Here is a 21,621-nt window from a genome sequence, read left to right as displayed (position 1 = left end):
GTGACCAGGAGGTGCCCGCGCAGGAGGTGCCCGGGAAGGGGGTGCCCAGGAAAGGGGTGCCCAGGAGATGCCCGCGCAGGGGATGCCCGCACAGAGGGTGCCCGGTGCGGGGGTGCCGCGGCGGCGGGACGCACCTGTTCCAGCGAGCCGCCTTCCGCCGGTAGTAGCGCAGGGCTTCGCGGGCGCCCAGCAGCGGCTCGGCGGGGCCCGGCGGGGCGGTGCGGTACAGCGGGTGGGCGAAGAGGCGGCGCAGCGCGGGGGCGGCGCGGGCGCGGGGCGGAGGGCGCGGGCCGGGGGTCCCGGCGGAGGGGGGACGGCGGCGGCAGGGGCAGCCCCAGGGGGACGGAACCCTTTGCCCCTGCAGCTCCCGCCGCGCCCGCGGCCAGAGGTGGAAGTAGAGGTCGGCGGCCAGCAGAGCCCCGAGCAGCAGCAGCACGGCCGGGCGGTCCCGGCGCGGCCCCGGCATGGCCGGTGCGGGAGCTGCGGGGCAGGGACGGGCACAGGGACGGGCACAGGGACGGGGACGGGGATGGGGACAGCGCCGGGCGCGCCGCCGCCGGCTCCCGGGGCAGGGCGCACGGGGGAGCTCGAGCGGCGGAGCCGGGGGGTGCGGGCACCTCGGGGCGGGGACCGGGCTGGGCTGCTCGGGGCCCGGGGCGGGGGATCGGGGGTGGGAGAGGACGGGAGTCACCCCCGGCGAGGGATGCGGGTCGCGGTGCTGGCGGGGGGATGCTCCCGAGGCGGTGCGGGGACCGAGCAGAACCGCCCGCCCCCCCGGAGCACCGCCCGGCCGCACAACGCAGCCCCCCGGGCAGGTGGAGGGTCTCCCTCGCCCTCGCTCCTCCGGGGGCTTCGTCCCCTCTCCCGAAAGGTGGGAAGCCCTCCCGGCGGAACCTTTGGCAGGAGCTGGAGGGGGGCGGGTGTCGCTGCTGCGGGGGCTCGCGGTGGGTGCGGGGATGGGGCGCTCGAACAGCTCTGGGTGGCTGCGGGCTGAGCCCCAGGGGGGGTCTGTGCCCCCACAGCTGGGCTGGCAGCCCTCCTGCCGTGGATGGTTCAGACACCGCTTGTATTTTCTTAATTCCTGAAAAAAACATATAGTTGAGGAAACTCCTCCCTGCAGTTCGCTGGGAGAGGCTGGGCCGTGGGGATGTGCTTGGGCTGGGACCCATCGGGCTCGTCCTGGAGGGATGGAGAGCCCGGCTTCAAGCGGGGTGGGGAGCCCAGCAAGGGACAGGTTGGAGAGCACCAGGCCAAGGGAGGGGAACGGAGGAGAAACTGGCTGTAAACAAGGGGAGCGTGACCAGACTAGCCTGGCTCCAGCACCGTGCTGAAGGCGGAACAAAAAATAAACTGCAGAAAAAGCCAATTATGTTTTCAGCTGGCTGGAGCAGGGCTCGGATCTGCGTGCAGCACGGCCAGGGGAGGCTCGGGGAAGTGTCCTGGGATCAAGGGGTTGGGACTGTGCAGACAGGGTGAACCTCCTGGCTGAGCATCTGTCCTGGAGCCTGAGAGGGCCCTTTGGTTGACGAGGGGAGAGAAGACGATCCTGGGCTGAATTGTGGCTGGAGGAAGGTGGAGCACATCTGTCCCCTGGGTCTCTTGATCTTTGGAAGTCAGGGGCTGTTCTCAGTTAGAAATGCAATTTCAAAATTCCTTCATCTTTTGATATTTGGGTTTCAGATTTTTGGGGTTTGCTCTAAACTTTTTTTTTCTGTAATACCAAGCTTTATGTGTTTTTTCACAGAGTGTCAGAAAAATCATAAGCAGCTGGTGCTTCTGTGGCCAGTGAGGATCGGTGGGAGCAAATGAGGTGCTCCCCACCCTGCTTGGCTTTTGGGGGCACTGGCTGTGCCTGTCCTTCTCTGCCCTTTGGGGACAAAACTGGTGTAATGATTGCACTTGGATTCCTTCAGGCTCTAAACCAGACAAGAGGTATCAAGAGGGAAAATTTTAGGGTCCTGCCTGTCTTGGAAAGGCTTAGGGGGCACTGGGTGGGCAAGGGGCCCTGCTCACAGGTGCTGGGTTGGGGTCTGTAGGGTGGGAAGCCTCAGAGCTGATCCCCCTGACACTGAAGGGGAGAAGAAACTTTCAGGATATAAAATTGGATGTAAATAAGGGGGGAAATGATCTCTGGCTCTCTGGTGAGGTTGCTTAGGAGAGAGCAAAGCGTGTTGTGCTGCAGCTGCACACTCTGTCTGGGAACACCGAGGTCCTCAGTCCCTCCAGGTGACCTGGCAGCTTCCCCAAACCAGTGTCATCATAAGCCTGATACAAAGCAACAGCCTAAGAGGGACTAACAATAGGATTCTTATTTAAAAAAAAAATATTAAAAAAGATTAACCAGCTGAAGTTAACAAACCTTGGAATTCAGCAGACCCGGATGAATCACTGGGAGCAGAGCCTGCTCCGTGGCTGCCAGCCCACTGAAGGGCACTCACTGCCTCACTCCAAACTCAAAAGAGCAACTTTCGACAAACACTCCATCAAAAAAACTGGCTAATACTTGCTTGGCTCCTAATCCTCCCTGAGCTGTTTCCCCGTTGCTAATCTCTCCCAGGAACCATTAATAAATCTTCCCTGGTTTGCAAGGCTGATTCTGAACAAAGGCACCAGGAACCAGCAGTGCCCGGGCCCGTGGCTCTGCTGTTTGCACGCTCGGCAGGAAGATCGTTTCGCTTTTAATGAGCCCACTTAAAAAAGAAACAAAAAGTAATAAATCAATCCCATTAATCTGTAATAAATCAAAGCGCTGAGGTCCTTCCCAAAGCCTTCAGTGACTGCCAGCTCCCGACGTGCTGGGATGCAAAATCACTGTTATTATTTAGAACAGCTCAGCAATGACAGTGCTACCTGGGCTGTGCCTGCCCAGCGATGCTTCCCTGCTCATCCATGGCTTGGAGTCCCTTGGGAGCTGGGGGGATCCCTCTGGAGTTTCTCTCCATCCCTCAGCATCTCTCTGTGTCCTGGTTTCTTGGTTGGTGGCTCTGCTGCCAGGCTGTACCTGGTCTGTGCGTAGCCCTGGCAGTCCCTGGGCTGCAGCTGAGCATCACTCCCCACTCTCAGGCTCTGCAGCCTGGAAAGGGTGGATGTGTTCCTAAAATTAACCTGGAAATGCTGCTTTGATAGGCCACTGACAGCTACAGCGGAACCAAATTAGCGTTTGGAATTACCATGAGATAATTGGCCTCATTTACTATTTAAAGATGGGGGGAAAAAAAACCCCCTCCCTCTTCCACACAACTGCAGTGGAGGAATGTTCAGGCGTAGATGATGTCCCAAAACATATCATTAAAGCTTTAAATAAATGTATGATGACATCTCGTGTTAAAAAAGACTCCCTTTGTGTTTCAGATAGGAACCAGGAATCCTTTGCAAAGTCGTGTTTTAACAAAGGATATTCCTCTTGTTTTTCCAGACATGCAACTTACAATATTTTGGAGTTGTAAGTATGTCATTTGAATTCTTTCACACAGGGTGGATTTAAAAATCATCTTCCTTAGAGATGCCTCTCACTTGCCAAAAGGTAAATTCCTCTGTCTGCTGCTTTTTGTCTTTTTCACTTGAAATGCTGCAGGGCTGCCCTGGTCCCACCCTGCAGATTGTAAAGTTTGGAAAAGGGAGGAGATGAGAACTATCCCTTTCTCACTGTCATTAGTTACAAGTATTAAACACCAAGGCAGCTACACAACATTACAGACAAAATAAAAATACGAGTTGGAGGAGCCAAGTTCTGCATTTGCTGCTCCACAATCAAGATGTGTCTGAGCACATCATGGCATGGACGTGCCAGAAGCACATCCCTCAGTTCCAGTCCTGCTCCTGGTCTGGCTGGTCCACTCAGGACTCAGAGAACCAGGTCTATCTTTTTCCTGCGTGATAGTGGTGGTGGTGATGGTGGTGATGGTTGTGGTGGTGGTGGTTGTTTTGTTGGTCATGGTCATTGTGGCCCCCAAAGTGCATCTCCCACCCTCGTGCCAGGGCTGGGGTTTATTTCCCAGGGAAGGTGGTGCCTCTCACAAGGTGTTTGGTGGGGTCCCCTCTGCCTGAACCCCCCAGGACTGGGGGTTTCCCACCACCAGGGTTGTGTGAGATCCCTCCCCAGCCTGTGCTGTGCTGGCTTGGTGGGAGAAGCCTTTGCTGTTGCTCTGGACTGTCTCACGCTCTGCCTCAGCCTGTAATTAAAAATGAAATATTTGGGCTAAATGCTGAAATTAAGAACACATTTTTGATAGCTAACAATACAGAGGAAAGCCCTGGAGACCCTGATAGGGCAATTAGTGCCTCTCCACTTGCATTGGAGATGAGTCTTTTGAGAGAGGAAGCCTCTGTTCACTCCAGGGGATTTTTTGGTACAAAAATGCAATTACAGGGTATAAAAGGGAACATTTAGAAACAGGCAAAGCGGGAATGAATCTGGAGCCCCCTTTGCCGCAGGACTGGGAAGGCAGAAGGTAAGAGGTGCCCCAGGCATGACACCCCTAACACTTCCCCTCCAACCTGCTGGCCCTGGCAGCAGCTCCCATCAACTCGTGGTTTCATTTCCCTCCCATCTACCTCTCCTGGCTGCTCTTCCAGGCTCAGCTGCTGTTCCAGGCTCATCCCTTGGCCTCAGCAAGCTCCCAGCTGCTCCAGGCTCGGGAGGCTGGGTGGTTGCTATCCCAGTTGGCAATGAGCTTTTGCACTGCTCAGCACAAACCGGAGGAATCCACCTCCACGGTCCAAGCGAGCGGCTGTCGTGTGCCGGGGCTGCCTCCTCCAGCTCAGCTCTGCTTCCCCCCTCCCTCTCTCCTCTGAGCATCTCTGGAGCTGGTGTGTTGTTTAGAACAAAGCCTTGAGGGGCTGTGGCAGCTTCCCATGATCAATCCCAACACCATGTTGTCCCGGGAGGATGAGCAAGCCGTGAGCCCTCGCACGGTGTGTGGCGGATGAGGAGGCTCTGCTGCGCTCCCCATGCTCCCACCTGAAATCCAACTGATGGACACCAACCCTGGGAGCCTAAAAAAGGTCTGCAGCAAGCAGAGCTCGTGGAGGAAGGTGGTGGTGACCTGCACAGAGCCAGCACAAGGGCAGGGCTGCCTGCACGTCCCTGCAGAGCGGGTGACACGGGGCTGTTTGTCTTGGACGTGCTGGGATGGGCTGGAAAACAGCACTGACCTCTTGAGCAACACTGGGGGGTTTTTGGCCGGCTGGGCAGTGGCTCAGCTTGTGTTGAGTTTATAAGATCTGATTTCCAAGATAGGAAAAACCAAAACAACCCTGTCCAATGGCCAGACTCGCCCTTGGCAAGGAGGAAGGGAACAGTGGGTGTCGTTAAAGGTTAAATAACAGCAAATCACATTTCTTGTGCTGGGCTGTGTGTGCACATTATTTAATCAGTGTTTAGTTTGTTGAATTACTTTTATTGGGAGTTAACTGTGTAGTGGTCTCAGTAGAACATCTGGTCCATGATTTGAAAGGACATATTCTTCGACCCTTGCTGGTTGCAATTATTTTTGGAGACAAGTGGAGGCTTTAGAGGCATTAAGAAGATAAAATGCAGATTGTTTGCAGAAGGGTTTTTATTTTATTTCAGTGGCTTTCAGAGAGGGGAACTTTTATTATTTTTTTGGTCTATTCTTAGCAGACAGTGCAGTGGAAACCGAGCAGAAGGTCTGGGAAGAGGCACAGATGTTCCCTTTGCCATTGGCTGGGCCAGGCACCCAAACCCAAGGCAGAGGGTTTGAACCTCCCTCCAAAGCTGCTGTAACATTTTCCAAGACTTGCAATTGCTCCTCTGCCCACCAGTTTCCCAGTAAAATCACTGAGGGCTGGTGTGGGACTCTCTGTATAATAATTTGAAAGTGTGACAGTGGATGGGACAAGCATAGTTTACAAAGCAGAGAAAATGAAGGGCTTTGTGCTTCCTTCCATCGATGGGAAAATCACAGATGGATCCCAAACTTCCAGCTCTCAGCCCAGCACCAGTTCATCCAGACCACAAAAGAGAACAGCCAATCTCCCATTTGGAGGCTGTGATGGAAGATGGGACACCTTTATCCCCAGGAGTAAATACTCTGAGGAAAAAAAAAAAGCAGCATTAATTTATCAGTAGCTAATAAGTATCTCATGAGTTAATTGTAGTTGTACATTGGATCCCTCCATGGAGGAGGCTGGCTGACTCCTCTGTGTCTGCAAGAACACTGATTTCAATTATTTAGAGGAAAATATACAGTCTTGGTTGCTGTTTGGTCTATGATGGTGCATCTTGTCCCAGGGAAAACCACAGGCAGACAGGCTGGGAAATTATGGCTGGTTTTTTAGCAGGAAGATGAAGTAGAACTGTTAAAGCAGGGAAAGATGGGTATCCTGGGGGCCTGTGATAGGTGGGATCATGGATTTGAGAAGGCCCTTGGGTAGCTTTGGAAGGGCCAGTAATACTCATACTAATAATACAAGTATCACTGGTGTTTTATTCCAGCACCTCTATATACACCTTGATTTTTTGGAAATGCCCTCATGTTTCAAAACTACGAAGGGAAGAAAAGGAAAGGGAGTGAACTTCTCAATCACAAACTGATGTTCAGTGTTTGTTAAACTGAGGGGAGGGGGGAAAGTCCTTTCATCCTCAATCCACAATTGAAATTGTTCATTAAAAAGCACCAGTAAATTGGGATGGTCTAAAGCAAACTGCAGAGCAGCAAGATGTTACTTGCCACTAGTAAAGATGCTGTAGGTGTGTGTATAACCACAATATCAGCCAGTGGGGAAGATCCTTCCCCTTCCCAGGCAGCTTTTGTGGCACCACATCCCTGCCCAGCTTTTCCGGAGGGTTTTTTTGTGTGTGTGTGTGTGTTTCTATTTGTTTTTCCCCTTCCTGACATATTAATCTCGGGGTCATCTTAACCTTGGCTCTGTGCTGGCTCTGGGAAAGGGCTGCAGGCAATAACCCTGCTGGGGGAGCTCTCTGTGGGCACAGTATTTGGTAATAAAAGCAACGATTTTGGAACACGGAGCTCGCGCAGGGAGCTGCACGGCGGGGATTTGTTAAATAGCTTATTCTGCAATAAATGCAGCATAAATTAAAAATGAATAAAACAAAAATCAGAACAAATGGAAAGAGCCAGGAAGGACCCTGAGAGGGCAACTGCTCCATTCCTAGTGTTTCCAGGATGGATGTGCCTGCTGGATCTGGGCAATCAACACCCAGATAGATCACTCGCTTCCTCCTCTGGCTTTTTTACCATCAAACAGCTTGAAATATTTGGGCCTTAGCTGCTTGTCAGCTTTGCTTCCTGTTTTCTCACTTTGTTGGAAGTCAACCCCAGTGTTGAGGGCTTTTTTTCACCAGTAGGATACAAAATCAGGAGAATCAGTTAATGCCTTGCACTAAAGGAGAGCTGCTGAGCCCAGGTGTGTTCTCCCAGGGGTCTTTATTTGTCTGCAGCGCAATCATGTGTGCATATCAAATTAAGAGGAAATTATGGCACTGGGACCTCATGTAGATCAATTGTCTCTGTGTAAAATGCCTCCAGCATTTTAAACATGAGTTCCTGCACCAGAGCAATGGTCTTTGACTTAATCTGCCCTCCAGGACTGCTTTAGGGGTCACTTACAGTTGGTTCACCCCTTTCACACCAGAAAACTCACTGTCTTGCTGGAGAACCAGCAGTAAGATATTTTTTGAAGCAAGAAAATAATCAGGGTAGTTTTAATGAGGTTCAGGAGGAGGAGTCTCTTATCAGCAGAAAATTCAGCTGTTTTCCCACTCTGTCCTTCCTTGACTTCCTTATTAACCCCTTGTCACCAAGGATGAGCACCAGGGCAGGGAATGCTGTGCAGAGAAGAAAGGGAGTTGCTGCCTGAAGGGAAAGTGTTGATCTGGAGAATCAGGTGAGTACAGAAGGACCTGAATTGTTTGAACTGCTGTGATTTTTCAGTCACATCAACAACTTAGCAGGTTTTCCTAATAGAGTCATGGAATGGTTTGTGTTAGAAGGGACCTTGAAGCTCATCCAGTCTCACCCTTTGCCAAGGGCAGGGACACCTTCCACTAGCCCAGGTTGCTCCAAGGCCTGTCCAACCTGGTCTTGGACACTTCCAGGGATCCAGGGGCAGCCACAGCTTCTCTGGGCAACCTGTGCCAGGGTCTCACCACCCTCACAGCCCCTGAGACAAAAAATCTTGGACAACAGACTGGAGTGGACTGGAGTGCACAGGAAAGGGCCAGGATGGGTGTTGGGACCTCCAAGAGTGGCAAACATCTTTGATCTTGTTTCTCTCCATATTTTCAAGCCCCTACAGTCCATGGGAAAGGGCACAAGTAGACTTCTCCATCCAAGCCCAATGTGCTCCATGGAGAAAACCTTGGAGGGAGCTGATGCTAATTTTAGCGCAAGTTCCTGCAGCAGAAATAGATCTTCCTGAGCACACATTTAAATTCTTAGTAAATTATATCTCAGGTTAAACTCTTTATTAAAGTGCCAGGGGGGGATTTCAGGCTGGCTGTATGTACCTCATCACAGGAGATGGGCTGGAAATTACAGCAATTTGGAAAGAACATGGATTTGAATCTTAGAGCCTGTGGTGAAAGTCAGTGCACAGTGAATTATTCCACGTAATTCATGTTCACACATGGATTCAGCTGGAGCTAAAGCATTTCTATGGTATCACATTTCTCCAGTGAGCTACTGAGTGTAACACAAGGGCTCTTTTGGGGGGGTTTGTGCTTGTCCTTGGGGTTTTTTGTTCCTTTGCTGCTCATCCAGAGGCAAATGCCAATGAACTGGATTTGTTCATCTGCTGTGTGCAATAACCACAGAGGTTATTATTTTATATATAAGGTTCTTCCTGCCCTTGGCAGTTGGTTTTCTGTGGTGGTGGGAAGCAAAAGGCTGTGGAGCTCTCGTTCCTTGTGTCCTGGTTGGTGGAACTGCAGAGCCACGTTGGTGTGTGGGGATGGTTAATCTATGTAAGAAACTGCCATGGAAACTGTTTAATTGGCAGTGAGAAAAGACCCAGCTGTTCCTGCAAGCTGCTGAAATTGTCCCTTTGCTTTCTGCTGCTCCAGATGTTCCTCTGGGTCTGTCTGTCACCTTACAGCAAACTCACTTCTGTGATGGTACCAATGGCTCAAGCACTTCTAGAGCTGATTTTGGCTGCAGAGATAATCTGACTTGTTTTGTCAAAAATAAGTCATGGAGCAAACCTGATGTGCAAAAATATGTTGGATAGCTCAAAGCAACAATCTCCTCCATCAGATCTGGGAGGTACAAGAGGTGTTTGTTCTCCTTCTCCACCCTGGCACTGCTGGAACTCCATCCACCCACTGTGTGGGTAGATGGGGCCACTTGTGGTTTCCAAATCAACTTTTTCAGTATTTTTCCCTGCACAAAACATGAACATTTAGTCCATGTACTCAAAATGAGATCAGAACAGCAAGTTTTCCCCTTGGCCATGGTGTGGGTGCCCTGCTGGCTCTGGCTCCCACACTCTGAAGGCTGTTAAAAACATCTGTGAACCAAATGGCTCAAAGAACAGCAAGAGAAAAGCCTCAGTTTTAGTTGTGGTTAAAGATTTTTTGTTTTTCCCTTTTCCAAATTACCCACCTTTCTTCCCAGCCCTCGGCTCACCCTGAGGCTAATGGGTGGTTTTGGGGTGTGCAGACATCAGCTCAGGGAGGCAAGACCCTGCTCTCCTTCCCTCCTTTTGTTGTGTGGGGCCTCCAAAATAAAAATGTTAAGGGTCTGTTGACCAAAAAGGGTTGAAAAATGAATATTTACACAGGACCCAATTGTTGTCCATCTTCCCCTCCACTTTAGTTCAATGCAAGGAGCAAACAACTGTGTGCAGTGATTGCAGCTATTGCTGAATTACCAACTTATTCATGACATGCAGATTACAGGGCAATAATTATAGCTGAGCTTGCTGTCATTTTATGAGATCCTCAAGTATCCAGATCTCCTCAGGGCTGGGTTTTTTTGCTGGTGTGGCAATGTTTAGCTCTAGCTGGAGGCACAGTTAAGTAGGGGAAGCAAAAGTGCAAAATGTCCTTCAAAACAAGGTGACAACTGATTCTTTCTTTGTCTGGCCTCTGCCTTCTCCTTTCCTCCCTGTGTGTGGACCTTGATGGAGCCAAACACCCCAGCACAGCCTCGCTCTGTGCTCTTGGTGATGTTACCACTTCATTGTTTATTAATAAAGTGTTTATTAAATGCTGTAGAGTCCCTAAACCAGGTGAAGTGGTCGGGTTTAGTTAAGCTGAGGGTTCCTGTGTGACTTGGCCACACTGAGCCCTGCGCTTCTGTGATTGGGACCTTTTTGGCCCCCCAAACCAGCACCTTTCTCTACACAGCCTTGCAGCTGGTGTTGCTGGCAGCACTTTGCCTCCAACCCTTAGGAAAGCTCTATCACAGATCTACCTCCCAAAAAAATAGGAGCCAAAATATCTTAACTGTGTTCCCTGCAAGGGGACTTGGTGCATGAATTGATTAAATATTTACACGAGCTTTTAGAGTCAAATACTGCATATGAACTAAATTATATCCTAAGCCATTAAATTTGTACTTTAAAGCTCATTTTTAAAGTCCCCTAGTGGGGACATTAAAAGTATATTTGATGGAGTTGATATAGTTGTAGTTCTGTGCTAAGATCCCAAATGATAGAAGGGAAACTCAGCCCAGGTACTGGGGACACAGAAACAGGAAGATCTTAAACACAAAAGGGTCAAAGTTAAAGGTTTAAGAAGAAAAGCAGCATCTTTTTGAAAGGAATAAGGTGAGTTTGACTCCAAATGTAATTTTGTTTTTAAAACTTCAGCTTTCTCACAAGCCAGGATCCAGAATGATGGTTTCATAGCCTTTAAGATGTTTCAAACAAGCAGTATTATTCCCCAGGAAAAAAAACCATCCCCCCTCTCTCCCAGGTGCCCTCTGCAAATTGAATCCACAGTCCTGAAAACCCGGAGCTGATGCCAAGCATTTTAATCTTACCAGAAGTAAACACTGAGCACCAATTTACATAAAAATCGACTTGTAAAATTATTTCAGTGTTAACATTGTGACACTCTAAGTATATTGGGTGACTTTGGGGCCGCTCAGCGCTTTTTAAATGGATGCTGCTGCTACAACAGATTCCGGTCGTGTTTGTTTTCAGGTGTTTGTAGGAAATTATGTGGATTAAAAAGCTCTGCTTTAGGAAAAGCCCAAAGGAAAATGAAATGAAAAGAAGGAGCATATTCTTCAAGGACCACTGAGTCTGGAGGTCTTTTGGAAGTCTTCCTGGCAGGAGGATTTCAGCAGGGTGGGAGGTTTGGGAGCCTGGAGGATGCTCCAGAGGTGAGCACGTGGTCCCAGGTGGGTGATGTTTGCTGGTACTGAGGGTCCCCCACGTTTGCTCAGACTTTGCTTCGTACTGTTCTCCCTCAGCTCATTTTCTCCACGTTGTCTGAGAAAGCTCTGGGAAGGAAAATGGGAGTAAAAATTGTCTGTGAGGGCAGGGAATGAATTAAGGAGGGAGAAGGGCCCTGGAGGCAGGAGCGGCTGGAGCTCAGCTGGCCCTGGCCTGTGCTGTGTCAGTCGTTGCAAACAGCTCTGAACTATCAAACCTTCAGCCCTCTTCAGTTATTGGATGAAACATTTTGGCTTGTGGTGAAGAGAAGCTCACAGGAGATGCTTTAATGGCTGCTTCTGATCTTAAAACCAAACAGTGCCAGAACTGCTGCCCACGCCGAGAGAAACATCCCTGGCATTTACTGCATGAGGATGTGCTGAAGTCTATCCCAACACAGAGCCTGCATTTTCAGATGCTGGGAGATTACTTTTATCTTCTTCCCTCTATTAAATATAGCTCAGCTCTGCTGCCTTTCCCACGAATAAAATGTGCTGGCTCTTTCTTCCAGGAATTATCATTTTCAAGGCGCTGTTCAGCGGCGCGTTCGCCCATGTTTGTGCTAGATGGGATCACTGTTGTGTCATCCACAGTGTTCCCTCTGCACTGGGATTAATTTTGGGCTGGTTTATGTAGGGAGAAGCCTTCACTGCTTCACCACTTTGTATGGCTTCTAAATCTGAATATGTTGCAGATTCTTTGGAGAAGAGAAGGTTGTGTGGAGAGCTATGAGGACTCTGTATCAGGAGCTGTAGTGGTAGGAATGGGTTCAAATTGAAAGAGAGCAGGGTTAGATGGGATATTAGGAAGAAATTCCTCCCTGTGAGGGTGGGAAGGCCCTGGCACAGGCTGCCCAGAGAAGCTGTGGCTGCCCCATCCCTGGAAGTGTCCAAGGCCAGGTTGGTTGGAGCTTGGAGCAACCTGGGATAGTGGAAAGTGTCCCTGCCCATGGCAGGGGGTGGAATGAGATGAGCTTTAAGATCCCTTCCAACACAAACCATTCCATGATTCCAGGATTCTCTTATCTGGAGCTGAGGAGTTTTGCCATGGCTGGAGCATGGAGTGAACAAAATCAGGGAGAGGGAGAAGGTCTCACCTGGTGGTTTCTCAGGTCTCCCCTGGTGGTTTCTCAGGCTGGAGATGCTCTTTGATGGTGTGAAGGGTTGATTTTCATGGTTCCCTCCGAAGAATTTTGGCTGAGGGATGCTGATGGGGTTTGGGGGTCAGCATGTGATCCCTGGTATCAGCAGAGAAAAAGCAGGATAAGGGGAGCAGCTCCTCATCCCTGCTGGAGGAGGGATGCTCTGCTCATCTCCTCCCAAGGAGAGCCACCACAGGGAGGAGGAATCACACACCTCCAGTGCCAAATGCCATCTGTCTCAAGGGAAGGAAAATCACACCTCTTTATTACACAGATTTATCTCACTGTGGCGGAGCCCCACAACCACCAGCAGATGCTCATCTTCTCAGTTGCTTTATTGGATTCTGGGACATCCTCGTAATTGCTGTGAGTGGGAGATGATTCCCCAGCATCTGGCATGTGTTAATACTGATTCAGAGCTCTTATCAATCCACTTAGGAGAGCGTGGATGTACTCTCTGTGCAGGCAAGCCTGGAAATTCTAAAGCATCATTTGATCCTATTTTTCTTCCTTTGAATTGCTGCTGAATGACTGAGTCCTTGCCACCAGACCTGCTGCAGGGTGAGCAGTTGGAGGCGGGGAGACGTCGCCCAGATTTCATCCCAGTTTCTGACAATGGGTAGGAAAAATGCTGCCCAATTTCCCCCAGCCTTCCCCCAGGTTGTCTTGCAGGAGATTCTGGAATGCTCTCCCAGCACAAGGTTCTCCTCAGCCCGTGAAAATCTGTTTAGCACAACAGAAGTCTTCTGACGAATTAAAATTAATTCTGTTTTAATGTTTGGTTTAGGTTCAAGAGGTCTCCTGCTCCCTCTGAGGGTGGTGGCAGGTATCAGTGAGCACAGCTGCTTGGGCACTGCCTGCAGGTCTGTGGGGGCAGAAGAGTCTCAGCAGGTGGGTTTCCCTGCTCAGCTCAGAGTGAAGAAAAAGGAGGAATAAATCTAGCTAAAAGCAGATATTTCGAGAATTGCTCCAAAGCTGCTGTTTTCATTCCAGATAGGAACAAAAACATGGGGTTTAGGCAGTTTTTAAAATTTTTCTTCTCTTCCTCTGAGCAGCCTGGCAGGGTTTGGTCAAGCAAGGGTTTGTGCTGGCATGTGCAGCAACGCTGGCAACCTCCTGTTCTCCAGGTAGAGCTTTGGAGGAGGAGGTTTTGGAGGGGCACAGTGGCACAGAAGAGTCTGTTTGAAGGAGGGGATGAAATACTTCCCTGCATCCCTCCTGCCTGAGGAATGCTGCTGGGTGTTGAATAGCACAGGAGGGCAGGGAAGAGGGATTCTCCAGGCTTGCAGGGCTCTGTCTAGACTCCCTAATGCAGCGGTGCCTTGAACTCCTGCCACGGCCTCTCGGTGTGTCCTATAAATGGAAGCGGAGGAGCTTCCCACTGCCAAAGCCTCAGTCATGTTAATGAGACCCCAGTTCCTGTCGAATTTGGCAGCCTGTCCCTCTAAACCAGTGAACTTGCAGCAGGTGGTAGCAAAGCTCATTTCCTAAAACCACATCCCCCTGGAAGCAAAAAAGCCCCACCTGACTTCCCGTGGCGAGGCGGCCGCGTCTCCCTCTGGGCTGATGGGGGATTCCAGGTGTGGGGATGGATGTTCCTGCACAGGAAACCTGGACACCAACACTCCACAGAGATGATATTTGGGTTGGCACATCACTCTTGTCATCTTGGAAAGGTGACACTCACTGCCTGAAGCCAGTCCTGTTGGACATGGGAAGCCTGTCCTGCTGGCTGTGTGAGGCTGCAGCCACCACAATCCATCTGGTTTTTGGGTGTTTCTGTTCCCTCTGGCTCCATCAGAGCTCGTTCGGGTCACCGAGTTGGTTTTGGTTTAGGATGCATTTCCTTCTCCACCCTCCTTTCTCCCCTTTCTGGGATCAAGTTTCTCACAGCTGAGCTACTCTTGTCTCTCTGTTTCCCGCTGAAGGCTGAAGCAGGGCTTGGTCACCTCTTATTTTTCCAAACCCAGCCCAAGTAATGAACATCTGCCAGGAGACAGAGGTTTTCCTAAGCCTGTGGTTTGAATAACTCATTCTTTGCAGCCTTGCTCCTCTCCCAGGCACATGTTGCCCATAAGGAGCGGGAAGGACAACTCTAACCACTGGATGCTGCCTCCTGTGAACCCACAGCCTGGGATGATGGGAATGCAGTGCTGGCCAGGCTCAAAACCTCCTCATTTCACTCTCTCTGGGGTTGTGGTGTGACCTTTCCCATGGCACCTGGAGTGGAGAAATGTCCTCCCTGTTCTTACCACCAGAGGAATAATGAAGTGGTTGAGGTAGAAAATGACCCAGCATCTCCCAGGTGCCAGTGCCTTCCACCCTGACTTGCAGACACACTTGGCACAGCCCTGAACTCACTGACCAGTTCTCTTCCTGCAAGCCCAGAGAAGCACCACTGCTCCTCTTAGCAGGCAATCAGAGTCTCAGGTGTATTTTAAAAGAGCCTGAAGTTTCCCCGAGTGTGTTGTGGTTCATGTGCAGGCAGTTTTGGGTTCCTGGGAAGACATTCCTTGGGAAGTGTTTTCCAGAGGTGAAGTCCCAAGCCATGAAGGTCAGATCCTGCTTCTCTGTACGTAACAGGGGAGGCAGCTCAGATCTTTTGACATTTTGGTGCATGTTCCTGCACTCCATCAAGAGAACACACCTGTGCAAAGCTCTTGGCTGCACCTCAACAGGCAGACTTCAAGTGGAGTCACTGAAATGCTGCTTAAACCCCTGTGGGAGGTTCATCCCCAGTGTGAATTTGGGCTTTGGATTAACAAACTTTTCAGATCTTTTCAGATCTGCTGGACCCTCTGGTCTGTGGTATTTTTGCCTCTTGGACTGACACATCACAGGTGGGTTGTTCCTTTCATAAGGAAATCTTGTTGCCCATAGGGATGTGCCAGTCCAGCCTGTTCTGTGTTAGGTCTGTGATCCCAGGAATGATGGAGGAGGTGCCCAGACTGAGAAGGAGGATGGTCAGTGAGGGCCTTGCATCTCAGATGAGCACTCACTCCTTAATTTACATGCAGGGAAATGGGCCCAGGGGGCTCCTGTTCTAAACTCCATAACAAATGCTGAGAAAACCTGCAAAGTCCTGCTCCCATTTCCTGCTCTAAATCCCTCACAGCAGACCCTGATATCCAGGGCTGGGAGCCAAACCCTCTCAAGTCAATGGAAAGACTCCCCTTGACTTTAATGGTCTTTGCATGAGTGCCTAATTCCTTCCTGTTCACAGGCTCTCTTGGACTTGGTTATGGAAACAACTGCAGCTATAAAGTGCTGCAGTGAACTGTAAACCCTTCAAAGCAGCGCGAGGGCAGATTTCCTCGTCCTCCCAGACAGCTGGAATGGGTTTTGTTTGACAAAAAGCCTGATGTATGTCCTTCCAGCCAGCGCCGTGGCTACCGCGTGAATGAGTGTCTTAACAAATACATTCATGCAGACGGGGTTTGTGGTCAGCCCACTGGGGCTGGAGCCAAGCTCTTCCCAGTGGGATGGGGAAGGCAAGGGAGCCTTGTCCGTGCGAGGCGAGGCTGAAGATCCGCGGCTTTGACGTGCCAGCAGCTCTCAGAGCTGTGGTCCTGGGTCTTGCAGCTTCTAGGAACTGTTTCGACGCCCTTCCTGCAGAGGCCATGTCACTGGTAGAGACCAGATGCTGCCCAATTTTGTCAGCTCTTTGTGAAGTGGAGGGGTTTTGCCCCAGGCTGTGGCACCGTTGGCCACCTTTGTGCCTCGCTCCACAAAACTCTGGCAGAACACTTAAAGAAATGCTTAACTCTAAGGATATAGATGTGTTTCACTGACTTCCACAGGGATTTGGCTGGGGAGGGGTCTTGGTGGGTCTGACTGTGTGATGCCAGCAAGGGGGGCACATGGGATTTCCACCCAACACTTGGGACTGTTGACTGGCACCTCAAAGCACAAGATCTACCTGCTCCAGTCTCATCATACAAGGAGCAATAGCAGCAAACAGATTTTTCAGTCTTTATCAAGCCCAGAGACACCAAATCTGACTGTTAGAGGAGCTGTGCCTTTCACAGGAGTTCTGCCTGAGTGTTTTCCATCATGGAACATTGCTCAGCTGGCTCTCGGGGGAGAGGAGGCTGATGGTGATTGCTCTTTCTTTCTTTATGCCCTAAAAACTTTCTGGATGAGGGTTTAGGGTTTTTGACTTGTTTTACTTCGCTGTTTGAGCACTGGATGGGTTTTGCTGTTTTTTTTTTAAATCAGGGACAGCTGGGTGCCTGCACCCCCCACCTGCCCATCCCTCCCATGGTGTGCAGCCCGAGCACAAATGTGATCCCAGCGTGGCCTCAATGGCTTGGGCACAAATCCCCACTCCTGGAGCCACGTCCTGCAAGAGGAACCTCGACCTCACTTTTGCAGCTGTGCATTCCTGAGATGAAAAGGGCAGCTCAGGCCTGGGCTGGTCCTGTAGCAGAAAATCAGACCTGGGCAAATCCAACCTATGGAAAAGTCTGGCAGCTGCAGGAGCCGTCTGGCTGCTGGAAAAATTCGTAGTGAGCTCCATCAGTGACCCCTCCTGCCACCCTGATTTGGGGAGCTCCCCCCTTTGGCTTTCTGAGTGCTTGCCCATGGGTCTCACTAGAAATGTGGCTGCATGAAGACTCCCAGTTCAGGGATTCAGGAATTGCAGAGTGCTGGCCTGGCTCTTTCAGGAGGATTATTTGCTTTTTAAAGTCCCCGTCTGCAGACCAGGCTGATTGTTCTGTTGCAGGGGAAAATAGGCAGCAGCCTGAGACATGGATGAAGTAATGAGTTCATCTCTCTGCAGTCTAGCCAGGTATGCATTTTTTTCTCCCAGAACTTAATTAAAATGCATACATCTTTCCTCACATTTTTATGAATGTGAAGCAAATAATGGTCACTCTAATTGCACCAACATTAACTTGTTTTCATGGCTGCAAAGGACGGATCCAAGGGCAGTATCCTTCCTTCCCCTGCATTTGGCTACTCTGGGATGTGCTATCTCCAGCAAGCAGCCAGAAGCCTGGGTTTTATATCTGTTCTAGCACTCCCATGGGCTGGACTCTGCTGGGGAAAGGAGGAGACTTGTCTACTGGAAAATACATGCATTATTCTGGGATGGCTGATAAATCCTTACCTGGCTCATGCTCTCCCTGTTCTGTTTTGCTGGCATTGCCACTGAATCCAGGGACTTTAACCTGTCTGGAGTCTGGAGCCCCCTGGCCACTGTTTGCTGCCCTCTCAGAGCCTTCTCCTGCCTGGACCCCTCCTGCTGTCCCCTGGGACCACTGGAGAAAAGGAAGATAAAAATCCAGGCAAGTTTGATTGAATAATGAGTTTAGTTACTTTACCCAGCCGCAAAACTGGGTATATTTATCCAGAGCAAGATGAAACAGGGGCCCTCCTGTTGCAACAAAATCATCTGTCCTACAAAGGAAACCACCAGCTCCATTGTGGGAAGGGTGTAAAGCTGTTGATGGAAACGAGCATTCCATGATTCTACGGCCTTCCACTCCTCTGTGATTTTGGTTACTCCAGACTATGATCAGCACAGCCAGACCAGTCCTCATCCCAGTCCTGCTGGCTGCTGGCCCCAGTAGTTGCTGGTGAGCGTGGCTGGCTGACGTGCCTGGTGGCAGGTTTCACAGGGGGCTGGTGCAGTCCCAGAAATGCCTCTGTGCTCCTTTGTAACATCCATCTGGCTTGGTTGCATCCTGCAGGGGTGTTGGTTATGAAACGGCTGGTTTTACTGTCACATTTTTAAAAATTCAGCCCTTTTTTAATATGGAACTGGTTTCTGGTGGCATGAATATTGCAGTGCTGTGTTCTGCTCGAAATGAAGCTGCTCAGACGTGCCAAAGCTCAGGGAGGCTTTTCAACATTTCCTCGTCTAAACCCGATCAGTCCCACGGAATCAAAATCTAACCTAAAATACTAAAACTGCTCAGATTGCACTTTATGCATGGGAAACGAGCACATTTCGAGGTGTTGCCAGGGTGGAGGCACTAGGAGAGAGGGTTGTGGACTGTGAGGGAAGGTTGTGCACCGTGGGAGAACGTGCAGGTCCAACACGTCTCCACTGGTGGGTGGTTTGGGTCCGGTCCAAGGAGAGGAGGTTGGAAGGAAGGATGTGACTCTGCTTGGGTGCTTTGTGGCCTGGCCATCTGCAAGGAGAAGGAATAGGCACCATCCCTCCCATCCACCCTCCAATTTAGTGCGTGCCTGGAAAAGGCAGTGGTGGGTGCTGTCGGGATCATAAGTGGCACGTGGATGACAAATGGTCCATCCCTTGGGCTTTCCTTTGAGGCTCGGAAAGTCGTGGCTGGAGTGATGGCAACAACAGAAGAGGTGGCTGCAGGACCAGAGGGCTCAGAGAGCTTAGCTTGGCTGCCTTTTCTAGGAGGAGTTAATCAGCTGGAACACGTGAGGGCTGCAGGGCACGGTGATGAACGGGAGCATACGGAGGGGGAAGGCTGGCTGGTTAAAAGAGCAGTGGTGATGGCACAAAAGTCCTTCTGGCAGCGTGATTTATTAAGCTGTGATGGTGTCTCTCACATTCAGTGGCAGATGCCTCATCCTACATGACATTTAATGCAGGCTGAGAGAGGTTTCACCGTAGGAAACCATTCTCTGCCTGCAAGGGGGGCGCTGGGCGGGCTGGTTGGTGACTGCCACGCTCACAGCCGGGAAGGGAATTTTCTAAATCACATTTTTATTAGGTGTCTAATTGACTCATCATCCCTGCCCCCCCTCGGTGCACAAACATTTGCTCTGCCCTGAAATGCGAGATGAGCAAGGCTGGCGAGAAATGCTTTCTGAATATAGCTGGGGAGAGAGAGAGAGAGAGGGCTGAGCAGGGTGAGGAAGGAGCAAATTTGTGCCATTTTTTAAAACAAGATCGTAAAAGACTGCAAAAAAATCCCCATATAAAAAATAACAACAACAACAGAAAGAGGTTGTGGTTTCACAAGCCAGTTTTCATTTCTGGAAGCTGATGACGCCCTGGATTGCTGTTGTTTTTTTAGACCTCTCTCAATTTTTTTTTTTTAGGATGGTTTGTCTGTAGTGTGGGTATGTGTGGGTAGAGAACTGGGAAATATGCAGAGGGAAAGAAAAATGCTAAAAATGGTCAGGAACAGGCTGGCTGCATATGCTTTTTCCCCCCCATATATAAAAAAAAATTAAGGAAGATCTTGAAGGTGTTAAAGATTTGTGGGGATGGAGTGCAGGCAAAGGAAGGTGATCCTGAAGACCACATCTAATCTAGGACACTTTGTGCTTCACTGAGCACCATGCCCCCCTTCGCTGCAGGAGGGCTGTGTCTCAGTTTGCAAAATAATCATCCAAACTTCTGATTTACGTCCCTTGGAAGCTGCCCTGCTCTGCAGGGAGGAGGAGGGATGCAGCCAGGCTGTCCCAGGGAGCTGGATGCTGTGGTGGTCTTGCAGGTCTTGTGTCGGTGCCACCAGGAAATTGGGTTCTTTTTGCTGCCCAGTTTGGTGTCACATCTCATTTTGGCATTTTTGCTTAGAAAACAGTCTCGTTCTTCAGAAATATTTCTCTTTTCTTTCCTAATTTTTTATTTCTTCGAGCTGAGCCCCGCTGGTCTCCACAGGAACTGTGGAGAGCTGGCTCAGCTGGTCCCTGAGTGGGACAGAGGGAAGGTGGGATCTGAGGGCCAAGGTTCATTCTTTGCCCATTGTTCCCTTCCAATAAAATAAGGTTTTATTTGAAAAGTTCAGACTAATTCTCTTCTGTTGTTTTTCTCAGCTGGAAGCTTCCCTTTAAAACATTAATATCCACATTATTTTTTTCCCCCGGCAGGTTAATTAATACTTGATTCATCACCTCAAAAGCTAATGGGTATTTATCCAGATCGTGAAGGAAATTTATGCCTGCTATAAATAACTGTGATAACTGACAACCCATCTTTACTTATGCTCCTTCTTCTTAAGGAAACAAACTCTGCTGGGCTCTAGAGGAGTTAATCCTGACCTATTCCCAGGGTTGGACTGGCCTGGCTCAGTGTTTTCCTACTTCAGCTTTACTTTGTAAACATGGTGCTTTTTTTATGGGGAAAAATGTCAGCTTTTGTGGAGAGAGACCCAGACAACTCAGCATAATCCCTCCAGCCTGGGTCAGCAAAGGCCAGTGGAGACTGTGGGTGTTTATGTGGGCTGGGAAGGCTCTGGCTCTCTGTGAAATATTAGTTTTGGCTATTAGAGAGCCCTTTCCAAGTTCTTGTCTGCTTCCAATAAATGATGTTTAGTGCCTTTGTCTGCAGCTCCCCAGCTATTGTCATCGATGACCTTAATTAGGAACATACCAGAAATCGTGTCTGTCACTCACACATGCGCAATTAAAAAGTCATTATTTACTTTTCCTGTTAACTCACATGTTCCTCCTGGGTGCTGCTCTGCACCCTGGACTGTCCTTGTTATCCACAGAGGCTTCAAGGGCAGGAATAACTGGATGGGTGCTGGGAAGCTGGATTGGCACAGAGGTGGCACAAGGGGTGAAGTGGATGCTGGAGGCCACCCAGAGCATGACCTGGTGTGATGTGGTGCCTCTGCTTTTCCCACTGCTCAGAGCTGGGTTTGCACCAGGTCCTGCATCTCTGCTGTAGGTCTGATGCTTCTCTGGTGGCTCTGGGGGTGGCCAAGAGTTCTGTGTGCTGCAAAATACTGCTGACAGCATTCCCAGGCTCCTGCCCTTGCTGCAGGAAAACCCGGGGGACAGCCTGGCCCGGGCTCTGCAGGGTGGGCTCTGTCACTGCAGCAATCACACTGAGGCAGGATAAGAGGAACTGAAAGAACTTATCTGTCCCATATGACTCTGTCTTTGGATTTCCCCATAAGTGAGGCCATTTGTGAGGCTGCCTCTGGGAAGCAGCAGCCTCTGGAATCACCCAATTGTGTTACAACCTCATCTTTTGGACTTTTCCCCATCCCTTATGAAAACATCAAGCACAAAGAAGCAGCCAGGCATTTTTTATGATTGTTTTAAAAATCCATGCTGCTCTAGAGAGGATGAACTTACTTCTTTTTTTTTTCTTCTTCTTTTTTTCCTTTTTCCTTTTTTCTTTTTTCTTTTTTTCTCTTTTTTCTTTTTTTCTTTTTATTTTCTTTTTTCTTTTTTCT

The 21,621-nt window shown here is 49.9% G+C and overlaps 1 protein-coding gene and 1 long non-coding RNA gene across 4 annotated transcripts in view; one reads left to right on the top strand and one right to left on the bottom strand.

Annotated features, from left to right (window-relative positions):
- The window catches only part of FAM20A (FAM20A, golgi associated secretory pathway pseudokinase), a 19,152-nt gene extending 18,686 nt beyond the window's left edge, over window positions 1–466 (bottom strand). For both annotated transcript variants that reach the window (XM_027654741.1, XM_027654740.1), the window contains exon 1: window positions 135–466. In XM_027654741.1, the coding sequence (XP_027510542.1) occupies window positions 135–466 (332 nt within the window). The remainder of the gene's footprint in view (window positions 1–134) is intronic.
- A 194-nt stretch (window positions 467–660) lies between these two features.
- The window catches only part of LOC113952555, a 28,337-nt gene continuing 7,376 nt past the window's right edge, over window positions 661–21,621 (top strand). The window contains exons 1-5 of one of the 2 annotated variants that reach the window (XR_003529584.1): window positions 661–871; window positions 1,745–1,932; window positions 3,352–3,442; window positions 10,901–11,312; window positions 13,293–15,018. This is a non-coding gene — a long non-coding RNA (uncharacterized LOC113952555). Of the gene's footprint in view, window positions 872–1,744; window positions 1,933–3,351; window positions 3,443–10,900; window positions 11,313–13,292; window positions 15,019–21,621 lie in introns of those variants that run through there. The other variant, XR_003529585.1, reaches the window with a different exon arrangement.

The sequence above is a fragment of the Corapipo altera genome, unplaced genomic scaffold (assembly GCF_003945725.1).
Source record: "Corapipo altera isolate COAL_440 unplaced genomic scaffold, ASM394572v1 343, whole genome shotgun sequence".
Taxonomy (NCBI): Eukaryota; Metazoa; Chordata; class Aves; order Passeriformes; family Pipridae; genus Corapipo; species Corapipo altera.
This window is presented reverse-complemented; position numbering and strand designations above follow the sequence as displayed.